The following is a 17,653-nucleotide window of genomic DNA, read 5'->3' as shown; positions in this document are numbered from 1 at the left end:
TTTGTATTACTAATAAAATTGGTGCTATGAAAGTGATTTCATTGTTATAAGGCAAAGTTCAAAGAGATTGGTGATACAATGAGAATTTGAATTCAATCAGTGGTGGTAGGTATAACTTTAGTTTTTGGGTGTACAGACAGAGGCAATGTAAGATCAAAAGGCAGCTGTAAGCCTCCAACTAGCTCCACAGTGAAGAGAACCTCATTTTGAATTCGTAAGATGAAAATGCTTTGCCTGGTGTTTTGGTTAAGTCTATGGGTTGCTGTTGCCTTAATTTAGGAATTTGTTAAAAATTATGATAGTAGTAATTTATAGTCATGTGTACATATATCTTAACCTGTGTAAATTAATAAAACGTTTCATTTAGTTTAATGTAAAACCTCGAGAACTAGTGGTCTGATTCCTGAGTTTAGAGTCGCATCTCAAACATAACACTTAAAATTATTGGTTATGACATTTGTTTAAAGTTTCCCTCTGGGATTTTTTAAATAACTCCGCTTTACCAACTGCATCAATCATAACATCTATTACAGCAGTTTCACGATGGAATGACGTCTGGAGTCGCTGTAATGAATACACTGACTCCTTTGATGTAATAAACGATGTGAAGCAGGGTTGTGTCATGGCTCATGTGCCCTTCAGTATCTTCTTTCCTGCCATGCTTTCTGGGGCATTTAATGGAAATGTTGAAGGAGTATGTATCCAATTCAGAACAGCTAGCAATCTCTTCAACCTGACACGACTAAAATCCTCAACTAAGGCCTTTTATACACATGTAAAAAGCGAGAGGGTAGCCAGGGAAAGGGTAGGCCCACTCAGGGACAGAGGTGGGAATCTGTGTGTGGAGCCAGAAGAAATGGGATACTAAATGAATACTTCTCATCAGTATTCACCAAAGAGAAGGACTTAGCAGTCGATTTGTTTAGGGAAGAGTGTGTAGATAGCCTGGATCATGTTGAGATCAAAAAAGAGGAGGTGTTTGGTGTCTTGAAGAATATTAAGGTGGATAAGTCCCCAGGGCCAGATGGGATCTACCCCAGAGTATTGAGGGAGGCAAGGGAGGAGATTGCTGGGGCCTTGACAGAAATCTTTGTATCCTCACTGGCTGTGGGTGAGGTCCCAGAGGACTGGAGAATGGCCAATGTCATTCCATTGTTTAAGAAGGGTAGCAGGGATAATCTAGGAAATTACATGCTGGTGAGCCTTATGTCAGTGGTAGGGAAATTATTGGAGAAGATTCTTCGTGACAGGATTTACTAGCATTTGGAAGCAAATGGGCGTATTAGTGAGAGGCAGCATGGTTTTGTGAAGGGGAGGTCGTGTCTCACTAACTTGATTGAGTTTTTCGAGGAAGTGACAAAGATGATCGACGATGGAAGGGCAGTGGATGTTATCTACATGGATTTCAGTAAGGCCTTTGACAAGGTCCCTCATGGCAGACTGGTACAGAAGGTAAAGTCGCACGGGATCAGAGGTGAGCTGGCAAGATGGATACAGAATTGGCTTAGTCATAGAAGACAAAGGGTAGCAGTGGAAGGGTGCTTTTCTGAATGGAGAGCTGTGACTAGTGGAGTTCCGCAGGTATCAGTGCTGGGACCTTTGCTGTTTGTAGTATACATAACTGATTTGGAGGAAAATGTAACTGGGCTAATTAGTAAGTTGGCAGACGACACTAAGGTTGGAGGAGTTGCAGATAGTGAAGAGGATTGTCAAAGGATACAATGGGATGTAGTTCGGTTGGAGACTTGGGTGGAGAAATGGCAGATGGAGTTTAATCCGGACAAATGCGAGGTAATGCATTTTGGAAGGTCTAATACAGGCAGGAATTATACAGTAAATGGCAGAACCCTTAAGTGCATCGACGGGCAGAGGAATCTGGGTGTACAGGTTCACAGGTCACTGAAAGTGGCAATGCAGGTGGATAAGGTAGTCAGGAAAGCATATGGCATGCTTGCCTTCATTGGCAGGGGTATTGAGTATAAAAGCTGGGAAGTCATGCTGCAGCTGTATAGAACCTTCGTTAGGCCACACTTGGAATATTGCGTGCAATTCTGGTCACCACATTACCAGAAGGATATGGAGGCGTTGGAGAGGGTGCAGAGGAGGTTTACCAGGATGCTGCCTGGTCTGGAGGTTATTAGCTATGAGGAGAGGTTGGAGAAACTTGGATTGTTCTCACTAGAGTGACGGAGATTGAGGGGCGACTTCATAGAAGTTTACAAAATTATGAGTGGCATGGACAGAGTAGGTAGAAGCTTTTTCCCAAGGTGGAAGAGTCAATTACTAGGGGACATAGATTTAAGGTGAGAGGAGAAAACTATAGAGGAGATGTGCGGGGCAAGTTTTTTTACGCAGAGGGTAGTGAGTGTCTGGAATTCGCTGCCAGAGGAGGTGGTGGAAGCAGGTACGATAGTGCTGTTTAAGAGGCAGCTTGACAAATACACAAATAGGATGGGAATAAAGGGATACGGATCCCGGAAGTGCAAAATGTTTTAGTTGATGGGCAATATGATTGGCGCAGGCTTGGAGGGCCAAAGGGCCTGTTCCTGTGCTGTACTTTTCTTTGTTCTTTGTTCTAAAGTATGAGAGATGATGACACAGGAATTGCTGCTTGCCAATGACTGTGTCCTTGTGTCACACTGTGGGCATGCCTTTCAAAGGACCGTGATTTTTTTTCCAGAAATGGCTGATGACTATGGGTCATCAGTTTAAGGAACATAGAATGTTACGATCCTGTTAAAGACCATCAATGTTTAAAGAGAAATCCAAACATCGAGTAATTAAATGACCGATTAACTGCCACAAGACTTCAGTTTTTAAACAAAAACAAACTTTATTATTAGGCAAGAAAAAAATTAAACAAAAGCAAGCAATATTAACTTAACTCTATAGTTCACAAAGTCTCTTGCAATAAACTCTGTTCTGCTCTTTACTTCCCTGCAAGAGTTCACTTTTACCCAACAAGAATCTTGAAGATTCATTCACTTTTTCTAGGACCGACTCAAAGGTATGTCACAGCCCTCCAGAATTTACTTGAATTCTCCTCGGTATTCCAGCTTTCTCCAAGGTACAAGATTTATGGGGACCCTTCCATTAGCTTTTGGCTAAGTGATCTTCCAACTTTTCCTTAAAGATCTCGCAACAATGGAGTCCTCAACTCCTGATCCTGGCTGCCAGCAGAAACTGCCTTCTCACAGCCTTCCAAATTCTGCTAACTGCTTTCTGTCACAAGACTCTGTAAAGAGCCCTGTAGATTTCTTCTACTAGCTTCAAACTAGTTACAACATCCAGCTTTCTCCCCCACTCAATTTCAAACTGAGCTCAAGTCCACACCTGTGGTGAACGATAAAGTTAGTATTTTTTCTGCTTAAGATGCAGGCCAGACTAAGATTTATTTCCTTTTGCCCTTCCAACTCAGTGAAATGCAGCCTACAGAAGACCAAGTCTGCAACTGCCTTCTGTGAAAAACACCTAATTACATTAAAACATAGGAACCTTCTAATCTCCACAGCCCAACTCCATGACAAAGTAGTATGCTTTGGGATGTCCCAAACAGAAATGCAAACTAATTATTTTTATCTTCAACACAACTCTTTAATATGTAACCCAGATGAATAATTTATAGCCCTAATGGAACCTTATGACTCTTTCTCCAGGCTGGCTGTCCCCACCAAGTGCTCCTAGCTCCTTTCATCTGGGGACTACATAAACAATTTAAATCTTTTATTGAAACAAGGGTAGACCTTCTGGCTCCAATAAAACTTAGAAATGGGACATTTATTGTTCAAGTTTTTTTTTCTCTACTATCAACTCTGACCGTGTAAGATAAACACAGGTCAGCTTTTAATTGTAATTAACTCAGGCTTGTTTGATTTGCATATACATTCGATGCATACCAGTTTCTTAACCAAGTGTTTCCACTGATCTAACATTTAACCCTTTAACTTCTGAAACCAAAAGTTATGTTCTAAAACATGTGAATTATGAACTAGATATTCACAACAAGAGATACTCCATCAACCATCACCAAATTCTGAATTTACCCTACCAACTATAAATAAAACAACCCTGAAAGCTGTAGATAACTTCACCTATTTCAGAAGCACGATCTCCACAAATGTCTGCATCGACAGCGAGGTGGAAAATAAAATTGCCAGAACAAGCTCAGCATTTGCCCATTTACGTAAGAGAATGTGGAGGAAACGAGATATCAAACCTATAACAAAACTTGCTGTGTACAAAGTACCCTTCTATATGCCTGTTGGACACAGACTACCTACTCCAGACTTATTAAGCAGTTGGACAAGTTGACATGAAAAGACAGCTGTCATATTTGCCAGCAGCCAGAACCAGGAGCTGAGGAGTACATGAGCATCTAATGGGAAGACAAAGTGCCCAAAACTGAGGTCCTTCAAAGAGCAGAAATGTCTGGAATTAAAGCAGACATTCTCAGAGCCCAGCTCAGTTGGAGTGGACATGTGGTATGTATGACCAACGATAAAATCCCTGAGGATGTTCACAGCTTAAACTTGGACACCGCCTGTGAGGTAGGCCGAGATTAATGTTCGCAGGTTCCTTGAGACGAGCCTCAGGAAATGTGGAATGTCCACCACAGACTGGAAGAAAAATATAAGAAAGAACTATCTGGGGAGCAATCTCAAGTCATGACATTGTTTCCTTCGAGCAGCAAAGAATACAGGCAGTCAAGGATGAAAGGCAAGCTAGAAAGACCTGGCAGTCCAACAAAAATCAGACAATTCATCTTAGTCTGCACTGTGGAAAGCCATGCAGTTGGGCTCCTCAACCACTTTCAAATGCACAACAGATGGCTTTATGAATGCAAGAAACTGCCACCTTCGATAACAAAGAGAAATAGTCGGGCAGGAATGTGTGTAATATAGCACAACGCCGCTGACAATATGCACACAAAATCTCACTAATAGCAATTACTCAGAGGTACTGAGCCACAGTTGGTATTCAATAAACACCTCAAAGTTGGAAAGCATATGATACTAAAAGCAGAGGAAGAGCTGCTAACCATATAGGAACATGCTGAGAAAACACGTACTAACATTAATTACATCTTCCAATCCAAATTACTTCTTTTAACACTCTTCAGAGCTGGCTTGGTCTAGCTCACTGCCAAATGCCTAGAACACAATGCACTGTAGTTGAGACTGGCACTGCAAAACTGGAACATTCCATCAAATTTGCCTTTATTTACTTACCACGGAATACACCTGTTTGAATCGGTTAGGCTTGATGGTTTGGAAACATCTGCTTGCAATGGATTTAGGATTACCAATATTCTCATCAATGAATAAATCCTAAATTGAATTGGAACCACCAAGCCCAACAGTATAAAAATATAATAAACTGTTTTATCTCCTGCTTGTGTGCAAATTGCAAGGTGAAAAAGGAGAGTGGGCCTTCATACTGGACTGCAAAGCAGAATGTGGCCAGAAGCAGGCAAGAGTTTGATAAAGACCATGCTAAGCCTGTTCTACCCTCTGTCTTCTTAAACTCACCACGTGAAACACTGCTTCGATTCACCAACCTGACCAGTGAAGAAATTATCAACTGATAAGGTACAGGCTGCTCTGTCAGTGTAAGCAATTTTGTTTCAATGTACCAGTTTCAAATTCAAAACATAACTGTTGAAATGAAAACATTTTCATTACAGCTAGTTTTGTTATGCAAGGCATTCTATAACTGAAGCTAACAATTGCAAACATTATTGACAATCTTTAAAGTTACAATTGGAAACTACTGGTGAATTGTACAAACAGAAACGGAAGTTGACTGCAAGACCAGCTAATTCCTATACCAGCCAACAAGTTCCACTGTTCTCAGGTGGCTAAAAACTGGGAGGGGAAGGGAATGGCAACTCAAGAAAGTGCATGAGGATTGGCGAGAGTGCAGATGTAGTGCACCTGACATCCTGCGCCCCAGATGTTTGCCACAATTTAACATCCATGGCTCCAACACCATTCCTCTAATCTCAATACTGTGTCAATTATCAAAATGGTGTAAAATCATAGAATAAGAACACAGGAAATACAGGCTCGAGTTGACCATATGTCTCTTTCAGCCTGCTCCACCATTCAATATAATCATCGCTGGTCTTCTGCCTCAACTCCACTTTCTCACCCATTCTCCATATCCCTTGATTCTTAGAGAGATCAAAAATCTATTTATCTCAGCCTTCAATACATTCAACAACCTCGAGGAGAGAATTCCAAAGATTCACAATCCTTTGAGTAAAGAAATTTCTCCTCATCACAGTCCTAAATGATCAACCCCTTGTCCTGAGTGTGTCCCATGTCAAGCACTTGGGAAACAACTCCCAGTGTCTACCCTGTCAAGCACTTTCAGAATCTTGTATATTTCAATGAGATTACCTTTGGAAATGGATGTCACATTATACAGCATAGAAACTAATTAATCTTATTTAACAACAAGTATGATTTTGCAATGATTTTAAATCTGTGCTCCCCTCAAGCTGCTTTTAAACTGACATTACATCAGCACATTATTGCTGACAGCCTGGAATTACAACATGTTCATGGGACAATACGCAAATCCCATAATTCTTTCTACGAAGATGTAGACCTTTAGAGCGAGCATGAGAGAATGTATTTATATGAAATGTTTAGCATTAGTTTGGGTTTTGCCTCAATGCTGAACTTCCGTAATTTCAATCTAAGACAAGCAAAGGGGGAAATCAACGTGCTGGGGAGCCTCACTCCATCTTCCTCTAAAATCTGATTAGGTCTGATTCAAAATTCAAGTTACATTTACAATATAACTGTAGTATGGTGAGTTTTGCAGTTTTGCTTCACAACAACACTGTAGTTGTAGTACATATGCATCTTTAGTGCCCTGAAGGAAAGAAGAGCCTTAAACCAAAAACATTCTTGTGATCATAATATCGCAGATGCTATAGAAAACACTAGATAAACTCTCTCAGCTCTCAGGATACAAACAGGTCAATCATTAAGAGCACAGCTTGTATGAGTAATTTTGTATCAACATGCTAGTTCCAAACTCAAAATGTGATTGTTGAAACTAAAAGATTTTCATTACAGCTAGCTAGTTGTGTTTTGCAAGGCATTCCACAACTGAAGCTAAGAATTCCAAATTTTGTTTTTTGCTACTTGAGACCCAAAACTTAAATCTACCTCTGCTCCAAGGCTCAGACAGATGATCCCATCCTCAAATGGTGAATGAGTGTCAATGTGGGGAGGAATCCCTGTCAGAACAAGTGCAAAAAGATTATACACTTAATTCATCTCAACTAAAACTAATCACAATTTTGATATTTGATGCTTTTTGCTGTAAACTGCATAATAAAACTACACAATCTCTGAAAAGTTAACCTTGATACCAATGCAGTGTAATCAGAAGCTCCGAAAATGAAATTACCCAATATATTAATCAGTTCTATCTCCAAGTATAATACCAAAAAGTACTACAATATAAAATTGTACTTTTTTAATCAAAGAAAAGTAAGGTTTTTATTATTTATAGTTGTATCAAAAGGTTGAAAGTAAATCATGTTCCATCATCACTGAATAAGATACGATTATCCTAAATCAACAAAACTGATATCGAGGTAACACAAGAGGTTCTCCCATAGTCTTCTAGCTTTCATTAATTGTCTAACCCACGCTTGTAATAACGGCTTAAATTATTATTGAAAAATTTAAGTTTATTTCACCTTGTCCAGGCTCATATTGATTTATGGTAAGTTGATCAGGTTTAAATTTTACATATCCTTTTTCCATGGATTGTTCTAAAACCTCATCACAAATTTCAGGAAGACCTAAATCAAAAGAAAAAACAAAAATTATCCAAAATGTTTGAATACTTCTAATTTTGCACTGAAAAGAGCAAAAATAAATGTCTGGGATAGGTTTGAATATCATAGGTATAAGTATGGACAGAAATAGTTAAAAAAAATCTGTGAGCACCGTGGTTCTGCTGTTCCTGAGATCAGGCTAAAACAACCAGCTAGCATTATACATTAGAAATGTGAAAATGAATCAAAGTTCTCAAATTTTGTCTGTGTACCATGAAAGATCAGAGATTGTCATTTCTGGAATTTCAATATTCCTTCAGCTTGAAAATTCTTGCCCACTTTATTGATATTTTAGGATGGACACGAATGGATTCCATAACCTTAATTTATACAAATAACAAGGTTAAGGTCTACATTGGATATCGACTTGTAGACATATAAAGAGAAACTCATGGTATTTCTGTACTGTAGTGGTTATCACGTTCACCTAACACATGAAAAATCCTTGGTTTGAAACTGGACAGAAACATTATAAAGAGACACTCCCCTCTTTCATGGTTATATCCGTGGGTGTCCTTGGAGGGGGAGCACGCAGTGTCCACCGGTATACTTGAGGCATTCCACAGCTGGTGCGCACTGCAGGGGCTGGACTGTATCATCAGCCTCGGGAACATTATTCTAATTTAATTTGTTAAGTTTCTGTTAAAATTTTTGATTTTCGTTACGGTTCCCCATTAAGGGGGTGTTAATTAGTTTATTTGTTCACTGTTGTACTCAAAAGAGTATAAAGGCTCATTCCCTTCTTTCAAAGTTACATCCATGGCCCCGGGTGTGCCCGGAGAGAAAGTACGCTATGTTCACCAGTATGTTTGAGGGCTTACGCAGCCAGTGGGTGCCTCAAGGACTGGAGAGCATTATCAGCCCTGGGAATGACATTTTAATTTAATTTACTAAGTATCAGTTGATTTTTTTGTTTTTTTAGTTGCAGTGCCCTTTTAAGGGGCAGTTAATTTGATTATTGTTTGCTCAAAAGAGTATAAAGAGACATTTATTGACATTGATGGTGGGTTGTCGAGTTAGGACCTTTTGTTACAAATATGAGGTTTAGAAGATTGCTATGTTTTGGGACTGTTTCATTAATTTAGGACAAAATGAAGGGCTCATGTGACATGTTCTAAAGTCTATATGACAACAGGCCTGGGTGATATGGCTGTTAAAGATGAAAAGGAGGCCTAGGTTGTTTTGCTGGAAAGAAGGTGCAAGGTGCTTACACTTGGCAGCGTCATCTATGTTTACAATGGTTAGACTGCTAATCTCCAAAGTCCCAGGGAGGTGTTGAGAATGTCAAAACAAAAACAGAATTACCTGGAAAAATTCAGCAGGTCTGACAGCATCGGTGGAGAAGAAAAGAGTTGACGTTTTGAGTCCTCATGACCCTTCAACAGAAGAAAACTGCTGAGTTTTTCCAGGTAATTCTGTTTTTGTTTTGGATTTCCAGCATCCGCAGTTTTTTGTTTTTATCTCTATGTTGAGAATGTCAGGTTGGTAATTAGTTAGGCTTTAAAGTGTCCATTTACTTCCAAACTGAAAGAGAGTTGGGGACCCAAGGTTAGTTTATCAGCATTCCTACCTGGATACAAAGCCTTGTATGTGACTCACATTGAGATGGGCTTCAAGAAGGGAAGGGTTTCCAAGATATCCCTGAAAACTCACAGACAGAGGCAGTCTGCCAGGATCCAGGAGTGAGAGCAGCTAGAGACTGCAAGTTTCTCTGGTTCACCCAGCAGGATTGTGGGTGGGAGCTCATGCTCAGATTGAAAAGGCCAAATTCGTGAGGAGTTGAAATGGGGCTGGAAGGTGCAGTTAGCTTGCGCCAGAGGAAGAATCTCCAGGAAAATCCATCACTGTGAAGACAGTTCTGGGGTTACAAGTTACCAGGCTGAGAAAGGAAAGGAACAGAAGTAAACCCTTGGGAGCCAAGAATCACTTTGGACTGGATCTGGGGAAAAGTGAATGGCTACAGAAGGGACAGCGTAAAGTATACCTGTGAAGTTGGTTTTTCGGTTGTGTTAAAAGTAAAAGGGGAAAGTTCTGCTCTTTAGTTTAAAGTATAAGTTGCCTACAACTATAATGTTTAGTCAATAATGCCTTCTGTCTGTTCGTAAAAGTCCTAAAACGTGCCATTGTGTTGTATCATTCTTTCAGCTATGAAATGGAAGTTCGAACTTTCTTTTAAAGTTATTGATCTCTATAGGGATCGTAAAAGTATACATTTGTAATGTCTCACTTTGTGAATAAATCTAAAACTGAATAAAGATCGACTTCTGGTTTCCTCCTTCACCAACTGGCTATAAGAAGTTCTGACTTATTAAATTAATTAATATTGACCAGTCAGGTTTCAAAATAATTGTTTCAAAGCATCTCCTCTTTCTAAGCAGTTCTAGTATATTTCCTAGTAACCAACATCGAACATCTTCTAGCAGAAGAGATCTGCCTATCTTAACAGGGGAGAACATTGTCAAGTACAGTTACTTAATATGAACAAAAAAATTCATAACACTTAGATTTTCTAATTCTTAGGCATTAGAAAACATAAGAATTGTGAATTTCATCATGTATGCTGCATCTCCAAATGTAAAGAGACAACTTCAGTGCAGGTTTTATTTATAGCCAAATAAGAGAAACTGGGAGAGATGTGGAAATATTTAATTTTATGGCATAATATCTAGCTGAAGTCCCAAAAATATTAAAATGTTCATATTGTAGCTATATATCTCACACAAACAAAGTTTTCATAGAATTATCCAACTGTGTCAACACTAATGCAGCTCAGTTTCTATTACAAGCATGACAAGGGAGATAAGCATAAATAAGCTTTAGGGCTTCTACCTAAATAAGTAGAAATTTGCTTAGCAGGACAACCATTTTTTTTTTAAAGTCTGTTAAATTTGTGCACAAACAAAAATTACCTGAATTAAATTGACAAGTTTCATTCACTCCATAGTACAGAAAACATTATTTTTTTGTGATATTTTCTGCAATTGCTTATAAATCAAACACTCATTCCATCACAGCAGAAGTCCATACATGATCAAATGTACCTCCTGGTAGAGGCTTGTCCTTGTCTATATTATTGTTGTCATAACGAAATTCATAGCCATAGTGCTTTACTCGTCGATGTTTCAGAGATCTCTGGGCTATGAAAATCAGAAAAAAACAAAATTACAGGAATGATATTAAAGACTGCATTACGATGCAGGATGAGGCATTCATTTAACAAGGTTTTTAAAAGTTGTATCATTTTATATTGCCGTGTTCCATGTTGTTTAAAAAAGTAACGATTCATGGGAATAACAAAAAGATTCGCAATTTAGAAACAGCTGCCTGATAAAGAAGTAAATCTGCTAACCAAGTGCAAAGCAAACCAATATTAATTTAAATGCCAACAGCCATCTGTTTGGACCACGGTGCTTTTACTACAATCACTGTTTCATGGCTTTCCATTCAGAACCATATCAAAATCAGTTAGACATGATTACTTGGCCCATTTTGTAGAACAAAATATGGTCTAAAATTATAAGTGCAGGATGGTATTAAAAAGGTTCAATTGAACACAGAACGGCATTTTGGTGTATCAATGGGATGCACACAGAAACACAGGAGCTTGGTTCATGCCCACCATTTTCCACGGGAGATTACTGTTCAAAATCATCTCATTAGATTCTGGGCAGTACGTCATTTTAAGGAAATGAACTTTTACCATTTTCTGCATCAAAGTCACTCAACTGCTTCTTCATGATCAGTGACAGAGTGGGCGAAGGTAGGAACATGGGAGTTGAGATGTGATCAGTTAGGATTAAACTGAATGGCAGAGCAGAACCAATGGGTTTAACAGCCTACTTCTGTTCCTAACGATCCTGCGATGGGAATGGGCTTAGGTGGGACACCTACTCATGCTATCAGCAGAAAGCATTTTATATTTTACATCAGATTATGAAATAGCAATAACTTATCAAGCAATGCTCCTTTGCCTCAGCTTTTAAAATTAATAGAAAAATGGTTACACAAGAGGCATAAGCACATCATCGGCCATTATTTAGACAATTCTAAATTCCACCCACTGTCTTTTCTCTGTACTACTCACCATTTTCCATTGTTGTATTTGGGCTTCCATCTACAAATGCCAAAAGCATCTTCTCATATTCAAGGGAAATAATGTCTTCAACTACCAGAAGGCCTGGCGGTGGGCTCAAAGGAGAAACGTCTTTGCTAAAAACTTTAAGAAGATATTAAGAGTTTTTTCTCCTTTCAATTAAAATTTCTTAATTAGTACAAACAATTACAATTTTCTTAATATATTCCTGTTGTTGACAAATGCAAACAAGTGAGCAACCATGTCAACATTAGTTTTCTAAGCAAGGTTCCTGGAAGACTAACCATTAGGTAGACACTAAACTTTCAGAGTACTTTAGCTGCGAGGAACGAAAAAGAAAGGGGATAAAGTGAGATAGGAACAACATTCCAAAGAATAATGTGTAATAACCTGGCAGCTCTGTCATGAGACATGGTTGGGAAGCCAGCCCTATGGCATCTTTATGCCTTTTATTGACTAACATTGGAAATTGCTGAAATTTGACTGATTGCTGTCTTTACGTGCTCTAGAGATGGCAGTGCTACCTCTTGAAAAGAATAGTATTACAGGACTATCTGTTGTTTCATTTTACTCCAGAGTTGGTGGTTTCATTTTATTCCAGTTAGTTGTGTGACCATGCTAAAGTGCAGGTGGCAAATTTGTTGATCATTTGATTGCTGTATCACTATCTATGAAGCCAGATTGCATTTATGCAGGGCAGATTTAATGAATTGTTGCTCCATTATATTTGCCAAAGTCATGTCTATTTAATTACTAGCTGACACACTGCTCCGGAAGGGAGGGAAGGAAATAAAATCAACATAATTTATTCTGGCTATATTTATTTTTGTAATGATTCGGTGGTCTACCACTCCTGAAGCTTAATTCCATGAGAGCATTTTTACAATGGTGGAGAAGCAAGTAACCCTGAATTAGTTAATTCATGGAGTAGCCATTGCACCAACAAATTAATTAATTAATATCCCACCCCTACGTTTGCAACTGCTGTTTCCTGACCCATGGCTGCCAACTGACTTTTCGCTGGATTCACCAACAATATATAAAATGCTGAGTGTATGTAATGCACTAAACTTAAAGGCAAGTTTAAAAACAAAAAGCCTTTTTAATATTTGAGTTTGTTAAAAAAAAAGCTCTGACCATCATTTTTAAATTCTAGTTAAACGACTTAACATAACTACAGATAACAGTTGAGTAATATTTCTAAACTTGAAACCGAATTTATTAAATAAAACAAAATACAGGTGACAGGGTAAGTGATGTGTTGCAGCTGTTGCATGCAGGAGCTTGTAGACACCTGTGAGATCCACAATAGCCACATCTGCAGTAAGTGTCTATAGCTTGAGGAACTTCAGCTCAGAGTTGATGAGCTGGAGTCCGTGCTTTGGACAACGCGATGCATCAGGGAGGGGATACTTTGTTCCTGGAGGGATTCACACACCTTAGGCTAGGTACTTCAGATTTGGTCCAGGGTCAGGGACAGGAGGGTCTGACCGTGAGTGAGGCAGGTATGGGGATGCAGAAGGTAGCAACGGAAGCTTCAGCCCTGCAATCGTCCAACAAGTTCAAGGTTCTTGCAACTTGTGTGGACAAAAACAGGGACTGCAGGGTGGATAAACAAACTGACTATGGCACCATGGTGCAAGGTGCCATTCAAGTGGTGGTGGTGGTGGGGGAGGCGGGGGGAGGGAAGATGAAAAGGGATGTAGTTGCAATAGGGAACAGTATAGTTATGGGAATGGATACTGTTCTCTGCAGCTGTTTCTGAGTGAGTCCCAAAGTCTCTGTTGCCTGCCCGGTGCCAGGGTTAAGGACATCTCCTCCAGGTTGGAAAGGCACTTGGATTGGGAGGGGAAAGATCCAGCTATTATGGTAAGCATGGGTACCAATGACATAGATGGGATTAAGAAAAAGTCCTGCTGAGGGAGTATGAGCAGCTAGGGACAAAATTAAAAAACAGAACCACAAAGGTAACAAAAGCCACGAGCAAACTGGCATAGGGTAAATAGAATCAGAGAGTTGAATGTGTGACTCAAACATTGGTGTGTGAGAAGTGGGCTTCAAATCATGGGGCACTGACATCAATCCAGGGGAAAGTTGGGAGCTGTAATGTTGGGACGATCTTCACCTGAACCGTGCTTGGACCAGTGTCCTGGCAAGTCATATAACTAGGGCAGTGGAGAAGGCTTTAAACTAAATAGTGGAGTTGGGGGGGGGGGTGGGGGATGATTTGGAAAGTTAAAGAGAAAGGACAAGGCAATGGTGCAGGGTAGTGATAAGGGTAACAGTAACCAGAGTAACAGGAAGGGATAGAACGTACAAACATAAGATTGCACCAGCAAACATAGTCAGGGTAGAGAAAAATGGTTTTAAACTAACAAAGGGGCAGAAGGGTTTGGGTGAAGAGAGGTTTAAAAATCCAAGATAAAAGTTGAGGCAATAGAAAAGTATATCAATATGGGTAAAGACAAGCTGAGTGGGGCAGGAAGGGACAGAGTTTTACAGTAATAGTGCATCAGAGAGTAAGGCCCATATATTGAATAGTAGCAAACAAATAAAACTGAAGTTACTTTTTCTGAGTGCAGTCCGCAATAAGATAGATTAAACTAGCGACACAAATAGATGTAAATGGTTTGGATCTAATTGCCATTAGAGTACATGGTTACAAGGTGACCAAAGTTGGGAAAAAAATATTCCAGGGTTCACAGTATTTCAAAAAGACAGGCAGAATGGAAAAGGAGGAGCAGTAGCCCTGATAATAAAGAATGACATTTGGACATTATTGAGAAAGGACCTTGGCTCAGAAAATCAGAGAGTAGAATCAGTTCAGGAGGAAATAAGGAATTGCAAGGGTCAGAAAACACTAGTGGGAGTAGTTTACAGGCCCCCTAGCAGTAGTTATATCATTGGACAGAGCATTAAGCAAGGAATTATTGGTGTTTGTAACAAAGGCAATGTAAAAGTTGTGGGAGAGTAGGGGACTTGAATCTTCACAAAGATTAGAGCAAACAAATTGGCAAAGGTGGCCTGGAAGATGCATTTGTAGAGAGCTTTCGTGACAGTTTCCTCGAGCAATATACTGTGGACCCAACTAGCGATGAAGCTACTTTAGACCTAGTATTATGCAATGAGGCAGGGTTAATTAGTAACATCATAGTAAAAAATCCACTGGGAAGTAGTGATCATAATACAGTTGAATTCCACATTAAGTTTCAAAACAACATACTCCAATCACAAACAAGAACCTTAAACAAAGCCAATTACATAGATATGACAAGAATGATAGCTATGGTCGACTGTGTAAATAGACTAAAGGGGGAATCATTTACAGAAACAATTCAAAATGTTCAACAAAAATATATTCCATTGAAAAACAAAAACTCAGTGAGAAAGATCCATCTGTGGCTTACAAAGGAGGTTAAGGGTAGTATCGGATTAAAAGAATAGGCTCATAATGTTGCAAAGAATAGAAGTAAAGCTAAGGATTGGCGGTGTTTTAGAAACCAGCAAAGGACTATGAAAAAGTTGATAAAAAGGAAAAAAAATAGAATAAATAAATAGTAAGCTAGCCAGGAATATAAAAACAGATCGGAAGAGCTTTTACAAGAATAAAGAAGTCTTGCTACAATCGTACAGAGCTTTGGTGAAACCACACCTGGGATATTGTGCGCAATTTTGATCTCCATATTTAAGGAAGGATTTACATGCATTGGAGGCAGTACAGCGAAAGTTCACTAGATTGGTCCCTGGGATGAAAGGAGTGTCCTAAGATAAAAGGCTAAGTAAATTGGGTCTATATTCTCTGGAGTTTAAAAGAACGAGAGACGATCTCATTGAAACATTCAAGATTATGAAGGGGCTTGACAGGTAGATACTGAGATGTTGTTTTCCCTGGCTGGGGAATCAAGAACAAGGGCACAATTTCCGGATAAGGGGCTGATCATTTAGGACTGAGATGAGGAGAATATTCTTGTGAATCTTTGGAACTCTACGCCCCAAAGGGTTATGGATGCACCATATTTGAATACGTTTAAGGTTAAGATAGCCAGATTTTTGGCCTCAGGGGATCATGGGATATGAGGAGCAGGCAGGAAAGTTGAGTTGCAGCCCAAGATCTGCCATGATCATATTGAATGGCAGAGCAGGCTCGAAGGACTGTATGATCCTCTCCTGCAGTTATTTATGTTCTTATCTGGCTACAGGTGTGGTGCAGGAGGATTGCTAGCATTGTACCAATGTTTAAAAAGGGAGGAAGAGATAGATCAACTGATTACAAGCCAGCTATCTTAACTTTGGTGGTGGACAAATTATTGGAAAAAAAATTCTGAAAGACGGTATATATACAATTATTTAGAAAGGGAGACCTTAATCAAGGTCAGTCAACATGGTTTTGTTAAGTCAAGATCATGTCTCACTAACATGATTGATTCTCTTTGATAACTCAAAAAATTCAATGAGGATAGAGCATTTAATATAGTCTACATGGATTTTGGCAAAGCTTTTGACAAGGTTTCACATGGCAGACTTGCCAGAAAAGTAAGAACCCATGGAATCGAAGGGTAAGCGGCAAGTTGAATCCAAAATTGGCTCAGGGGCAAGAGGCAAAGAGTAATGGTCGACGAGTGTTTCTGTGACTGAGAGTATGCTTGCACTGGGCTCAGTACTTGATCTCCTGTTTTTCATGGTTTTTAATCAATGAATAGACATAAATATAGGGGCAAGTTTGCAGATGGTACAAGAATTGGTCAGATGATTAATGACGAAGAAAGCTAGAGGCAGCAAGAAAATAATTATGGACTGATCAGGTGGGCAAAAAAGTGGCAAATGGAATCCACAAAGATGTGAGGTAATGCATTCGGTATATACAATAAATGGTAAGATACTGAGAAATGGAGGGGAGCAGAGGGAGCTGGAACGCATATCCACAGATCACTGAAGGTAGTAGGACAGGTAGATAAGATGTTTAGGAAGGCATATAGGATACTTTTCTTTACTAGCCGAGGCATAGAGTATAAGGGCAGGAAGATTATACTAGAATTGTATAAAACATTAGTTAGGTCACAGCTAGAGTAGCACATATAATTCTGGTCACTGCATTACACGATGGATGTGATCAAACTCAAGACAATGAAAAGGAAATGTAAGAGGATGTTGACAGAAAAGTAAAATTTTAGGGATGATTGGATAGGCTGATATTTTTTCCGAACAGAGAAGACTGGAGGAAGATTTCATTGAGATGTGTAAATTATGAAAGGCCTACATAGAGTGAATAGGAAGGACCATTTCCCTTAGCTGGTCATAAACCAGGAGCCACAGATTTAAAGCAATTGGTGGAAGGATTAAAAGGGAGTCAAAAAGAATCTGATTCACCCAGAGAGTGGTGGAGGTCTGAAACTTACTGTATGAAAAGTTAGTAAAGACAGAAATCCTGATCACATTTAAAAAGTACTTGGGTATGCATCTGAAGCACTGTAATCAACAGGGCTACAGACAAAAAGCTGGAAAGTGGGATAGGGTGGAATAGTTCCCTCAGTCCGCATAGAAACACTGGGCTCAATAGCCTCCTACCGCCCATAAATTTTCTATGTTTCTCAAAAAAAAATGTTTACTATGTTAAAACAATTAAAGAGATAATACTATACTGGTGGATCTCCATTTGTACAAAAGTGAGTCAGAAAATTCATGAGGTTTTGCTAAGTAGG

At 39.3% G+C, this 17,653-nt stretch overlaps 1 protein-coding gene across 1 annotated transcript in view; it reads right to left on the bottom strand.

The window, feature by feature from the left end:
• The window catches only part of alkbh8 (alkB homolog 8, tRNA methyltransferase), a 78,130-nt gene that overhangs the window by 52,073 nt on the left and 8,404 nt on the right, over positions 1–17,653 (bottom strand). The window contains exons 3-6 of the mRNA XM_078545518.1: positions 11,946–12,077; positions 10,903–10,998; positions 7,721–7,825; positions 7,182–7,252 (exon numbers count right to left, since the gene is read on the bottom strand). Coding sequence (XP_078401644.1) covers positions 7,182–7,252; positions 7,721–7,825; positions 10,903–10,998; positions 11,946–12,077 — 404 coding nt within the window. The remainder of the gene's footprint in view (positions 1–7,181; positions 7,253–7,720; positions 7,826–10,902; positions 10,999–11,945; positions 12,078–17,653) is intronic.

Source organism: Cetorhinus maximus, chromosome 7 (assembly GCF_964194155.1).
Source record: "Cetorhinus maximus chromosome 7, sCetMax3.hap1.1, whole genome shotgun sequence".
Lineage (NCBI taxonomy): Eukaryota > Metazoa > Chordata > Chondrichthyes > Lamniformes > Cetorhinidae > Cetorhinus > Cetorhinus maximus.
The sequence above is the reverse complement of the archived record's forward strand: the minus strand, read 5'-3'. Positions and strand labels throughout refer to the sequence as shown.